The sequence below is a fragment of the Nannospalax galili genome, unplaced genomic scaffold (genome assembly GCF_000622305.1).
Source record: "Nannospalax galili isolate Female #2095 unplaced genomic scaffold, S.galili_v1.0 scaffold7, whole genome shotgun sequence".
Classification (NCBI taxonomy): Eukaryota; Metazoa; Chordata; class Mammalia; order Rodentia; family Spalacidae; genus Nannospalax; species Nannospalax galili.
The window spans coordinates 10,517,335-10,523,656 of NW_008359081.1; the positions used below are offsets into that span (position 1 = coordinate 10,517,335).

A 6,322-nucleotide genomic window follows, 5' to 3' on the forward strand; every position below is an offset into this window, starting at 1 on the left:
GGTGTGGTCCCTGCTAAATCGACCATGCTCAAGAACTAGTACCATGCTCAAGAGCATTGTGCAACATAAACTGGACTCCGTGGGAAGAAAGGAAAAAATAACATGAAGGTGAGTGTGTAGGGACATGAAGGTGGGTTTTGTAAGAGTTGGGAGGGGGAGGAATATAATCCAAATTCTTTTTATGAAATGCTCAAAAATTAATTCTTAAAAGGTGCAAAAATAAAGTGTCCATAGGCAATGACAAAAAATAAAACAATCTTATTTTCAAAATGGTATTTCTTACAGGGAAAAATCAATCCGATTCTTATTTTGAGCTTAAAAATACCCATTTTAATACACTTTAAAATATATACTTTACATATACAGAGTATATTTTAATATACTCTGACTGTGCTCATTTTTTTCTCTCATCTCCATCCACAGACTATAAGGAGGACAAGAAAACAAAGACAATCACTCCAGTGCTCAGTTTGCCCCTCGGGGTCAGGTGTTCGGTCACAGTTTTGAGACTTGTAATGCGTGTGTCTCTCTTGTTGTCGCTTCTATTTTGTTATTGGCCGGTGACAATAATAAAAGAAGATTTTTGTGCAGCCATTGCAAGTTTATTCTTTAAACTGAATTTATTCAAAAATCCCATAGGACGGCTTTGTTTTACAATCTGTCTCTGGTAACATTACGCTTGTATTCGTTTAGACTGTGTTAAACATACTAAAAGTATGCATACTTTCCTACTATGGAAATTTAGGATCCTTTAATTTTATTTTAGCTTTCTCTTTAGCTTCATACAGATGATAAAATTCAATAAGAATATTATCATCAGATTTATATAGCTGCATGCCCTTCACTGGTTGAGTCACCTTATTTATATGAAATTTCAGCAAATATTGTTTGATTCTAGACAAAACTAATTGCTCATGGAATTTATCTAAATATAATTTATATTGATTACAATACATAAGATATATGTCATTGCTGAGATCTTAAACAATTTATACACACTGAATCTAAAATCTTAATAGCTTAAAAGACACTATTCAAAATAGTATCTCTCTTTACTGTTTCTCATGTATATACAGAAATAGAAGAAAACTTATTCATGAAGATCATATAATACAACCAGTATTTTATGAGAAGTACCACTTTTTGTCCTCACAAATAACTTTATTACCATTTTATAGATGAGGAAAACGAGGCATAAAGATCATGTATCTTCTCGCATAGTGTTGCCACTTTTTATTGAGTCCTTTGTTCTTAGGATCACAGTATAGAGATAGTCTCAACTCTGTTGGTCTATCCTTATGTCAGACAAAAGACAGCCTCATGATTCCTAGAGACAAAGCCTTGAGTAATTTATGGCTAGGATTATTGTCATGAAGAGCTTTATAGTAGTCTTAGCACCTCGTTATTAAATTTACACATAATTTTTATCTTTGAAATGAGGAAAATCAAATTCTCGTTTTATGTTTTATTTTACATATACTTTTTTGTTTCTATTGTATTTTTGAGATTTTCATGCAATATAGTTTGATGGTATTTATATCCCATCCCTTCTCTGCACCTCCTCCCAATATCCGTCAACCTCCCATGCAATTTACTGTATACACACACACACACACACACACACACACACACACACACACATATGTAAAACTTATAGAGTCTGATTTGTGTTTCCAACTGTCTTTCAGTGTGATTGCATGCACTGGGCCCACTGAGAGTTCCACCCTTGTAAGACACTATCTTTCTTCTTCCCAGCAGCAATAAACTGCTTGTAATCATTCATAAATTCTCATTTTAAACTTAGCTATCAAATGGTAAATGCATAAAAATATTCTCAACTATCTTGAACTCTTACTGGGATGATATGAAGACCTAATATAAAATCTAAAAAGGCAGAGACTGCTGGGATCAATCAAGATGTGAGAAACAGAGGAGAATGAATGGGGAGTTAAGGAATTTTGACTTCTTGAAAATATTACTTCATGGTAGGATTTTTCCAGTATATGTTATCATTAAGCTGCTCAACTGTATCATTGCAAATGAATATATTGTGGGAGAAATGAATAATATTTCAATTACTGACCAAGGGAAATCAGTTGTGAGATCTATAAGTACTTGGAGAAGTATAAAGATGCATATTAGACATCACAATTTCTATCTTTGTACCTAGTATATATTAATATCAATGCAACTCCTCACACATTTACCTATATGGTAACATCTTTCAGTTTGAATCAATATCAAATGTCAAACACAATTTTAATGTCAAGTTGTGTATAACTCATAATATTATTGCTTTTTTATCATGGACACATAATATCAAACATAAAAACAGCCAGACACAAGTCTTCTGAACAGTAGGTATTCCATATCTAAAAATAGCTATTTATGAGAAAAATATCTTGCATTCTTATATAATTTATTTTTAACTTTAATGTGGCTCACATATCTTTCCTTTATTTCACTAGACATTGTTTTGTAGAAATATTTGTTGAGAGCCCATTAAGTGTAGGGATATACACCACTGTAAATGGGTAGTTTACAGGGAGACTTTTGTTCCTGTGTTTACTCATAAAGCAATAGTTACTGAATTTCAGTAGTCTGCAAAAATTTTATCTCTGTACACTTGAGCTAGGAAAAATTGAAATGGAAAAATGAGTTACTAATCACATAATTCAAAGCTATGAGCTGCCTTATAATTTTTCTATTAAATCAGAGGGAAATTATTGTGCTGGAGGCTAGGGCAATAGCTAGGAATGATTGCTTTGTAAATAAAGGATCTTGCATTTGATCCCCAGGACTCCTGGGTGCAAGAGAGTGTGGTACATGATGGTAAAGAGGGAAGATTCTTGTGGTTTCCCCGTCTAGTTAATGAGCCTAGACTACTTTCAGAGTTATAGATGAATGAGAATCTCTGTCTCAATATGATTAAGATATTATGTACGAAATACACAAAAATACAACAAAACAGAACAACAAAGGTAGATGGTACCTAAGAAACAGCACTTGAAGTTCTCCTCTGATGTCTACCTGCACTTTGCACACATTTGCTTGTGAATCCATGCCCAAAGTTGCATACACACACACAAACCAACAGACCCACCCACATTAACATGTTTATGCCACCTGGTATTTTGTTGTTGTTGTTCTTTTTGAGACAGGGTCTCCCTGTAGCTCCAGCTGTCCTGGAACTCACTATGTAGACCAGGCTGGCCTTGAACTCACAGAGATCCACCTGCCTCTGCCACCAGAGTGTTGGGATTAAAGGTGTGTGCCACCACGCCCAGCACCACGTGCTATTTTAAAAAAATATTATGTTTACAACATCTAATTTGAAGAATCAAAGACTGAAACCTTCAGCCTGCTAGAATTATTAAGACTTAAGGTGGGACAGTTATAGTTATTCTATTTTTATTTTTATTATATTTTTCATGCTGGTTTTCTGGTAGCCATGGTGCATCTTGAATTTCTGACTCTCCTGCCTACACTTAGAACCTGCTGTAGTTATAAGCACGCATCCCCATACCTGACTAGTATGTCTTACACTGTTTCTCCAATCACTGGAATATTTAACTGAAGTTCAACTTTAAGTCACTGGATTTCACACAAAAATCTGTATATTCATACATTTTCTTCTTATGATAAAAGGAAATCACAATGCTATGCAGCATATTTTCTCATATACATTTTTAAAATAGTTATGTTAACTCTCTTAGACATACTTCACCTAAATTCATACACTATATTAAAGAGAATTAGTAAATGTTAGAAAATAAATTACCAAGAAATCTCATTAAGGGGTTGAAAAGCACAGGCTATTGTTATTTACACAGCAAGAAATGGCTGAGTATCTGTTTCATGTCATCCAAAATGAAGAAGGAAAGAATGACCACCATCTGTAACTTTTCCAAGAAAGTTTGCAATATGAATGAATTGCTTTTTCAAAGATTGAATCATGAATTTTCCATTTTTTTTAAAGAGCTGTAATTTCATTTGATTTTGTTGGTAATCTTTCAGTAATGACACTGTTTTTGTTCACACTTCCATCAATTATCCCCATCTTACAAGGCATCAGTTTGTTCATTTTTACCCAGTAAGTACACATTGCAGGAAGGCAGACTGCAATATAATTAAGTCAATGGGATAAGACCTTTCATAGGTTTGTATAAGAAGATATTTCACAAAATATTTATTATTTACTAGATAGCAAGAAAGTAAAATTAGCATGGGATGATATTAGGAAAATAATACATATTTCTGGAATAGACACTGAAGTAAAGAAATGTATGGTTGATTGACAAATTCACATTGCCAATGTTATGGAAAATGATGTTGCAAAAGAAATTAAGATGTATAGTTTTTTCTCATTTTTTATAAGGGGACTTTTTTCCTATTACCTGTTATTTGGCATTTAATCTTGAAAATTGAGCTCTAGATCTACAGAAGCCCAAAGTGAGTAGAAATCCTCACTTTCAGAATGCACACTAGAAGACTGTAACCGAGTTCAGATTTTTGGTGGTGTTGTTAGTAGGCCTCTGTTAATAGAGCAGTAGTTGCAAACACTTATGTGGGTTTGCCAGTAACAACTCACAATTTGTGCAAAGTTGAGTCTTCGAAACTGAGCAAATTTGCTCTCAATTTCCCGCCAGCGCTTGCTGAGCTGGATCTGAGTTGGCTTCACTGCCATTGCGGCCCCATCCTCAGACAAGCACTCAGCTTGCCTACGCACTGCATTCAGCTCCTCTTTCTTCTTCTGCAACTCACGATCAATTTCCTATTGAGCAAAATCAATACAGTGCCCAGGGCAGTTAGCTAACCACATCAACCCACCTACAAGCACCAAATACTTCTCTCAGAAATTTCATAGGCTGTTGTTCCTTTATTTTTTTCATAAGTTACAAATAATGGAAGGTGTCATTGTCATCCTCACCCAGTAAGCCAAATACTTTAGGTAGTGTTTGAATGCTAGTTTAAGACAGTCTAATTCAAATATTAAAATATTAGTTAACAATTTGGTTCTTCTGAATTTCTCTGGTGCTTTCACGGTCACCCAAGTTAGAGTGATTCTTCACTTATTTATTAGGGATCATCCATATAAAATATAATTTGGAGGGCAAGAGGCTATTTGGTTTTATTTAATTTTTTAAAACTTTGAGGAACTCAACAGAGAATGAAGCAAAATAAAAAGTGTAAAATAATAACAGAAAAACATCTTCAGACAATATGTAAATAAATCTATAGAGATTTGACACTGATGTGTGAAGATGCTCTGATGAAATGGATGTGCTAACATGAGAAAGAAGTCGTCCTTATACCGATTAAGTCATTAGCTCATCTGGAACAAAGATACACAAAGTCAATTACAATTTTTCCAGAAAACACATGACAGTAATTAATTTCACATTGTCAAAAGCAGCACATTTTATTTGTTCAAAAATATGTCAATACAATACATTTACTGAACAAAACACACTACAAATAAATACATCAAAACAAAGAGATTTCTGATATAGCAAACCAAACATCAGTATTTGACATATGACCATCACAGCTTAAGTTAGTTAAACATTAGCAGTAAGTCTAGTATTGTCATTCTAAAACAACTTTACCTTTATTTTCCTTTCATCTCTGGGTTCAGGCAGGCTGGCTAATTTTTTTTCAATGTCATCCAAGCATTTCAGGAGATCATCAGCCTGCCTCTTGTACTGATACCACTGGTGAGAAATTTCTAGGGCCTTTTTTCTTCTTTGAGACCTCAAATCCTGTTCATGATGCAGATATTATTAAAATATCAATATGTATGTATAGTATACTTCTGGCTGTACTTATTTATGAAAATAATGAGTCCATCATCATTTATATAAAGTTATGTTAAGATTATATTTAAATAAGAAACATACAGATAAGTGATTAAATTATGTGTTTATGTGTTCAGTTCCATAGGCAGAAGTTAAGAAACACAATTAACACAAAGCATTCTTCCTTTGCATATAACACTTGTTTAGAAAACTTGGTATAATTAATTGAATCTCAATTAGCTAAGTAAATTATTGTGTAGCACATAATGAAAGTCTGTGTGAAAGAGATTCATATATGAATAAAAGGGAATGAACTAGATAGGTGTAACAACAGTGAGCTTGCATTTGAATTTTAAAATATGTAAAATGCTACAATGTATACATTCAGCCTTGGGCTTACCAACAAAATTTCAGCTTTTATAGCCCTACTGCACACATTCATAGATTTAGAAATGTCTTTAATGTTAGGCCATCAATACTGTTGATTAAAAATTTGGTTATAAGTCGTTCAAGGTTATATATAT

The 6,322-nt window shown here is 33.5% G+C and overlaps 1 protein-coding gene across 1 annotated transcript in view; it reads right to left on the minus strand.

Moving 5' to 3' along the window:
- Window positions 1-6,322, minus strand: part of Dmd (dystrophin) — a 2,373,110-nt gene that overhangs the window by 1,293,124 nt on the left and 1,073,664 nt on the right. The window contains exons 40-41 of the mRNA XM_017795501.2: window positions 5,610-5,762; window positions 4,592-4,774 (exon numbers count right to left, since the gene is read on the minus strand). Of these exons, the coding sequence (XP_017650990.1) occupies window positions 4,592-4,774; window positions 5,610-5,762 (336 nt within the window). The remainder of the gene's footprint in view (window positions 1-4,591; window positions 4,775-5,609; window positions 5,763-6,322) is intronic.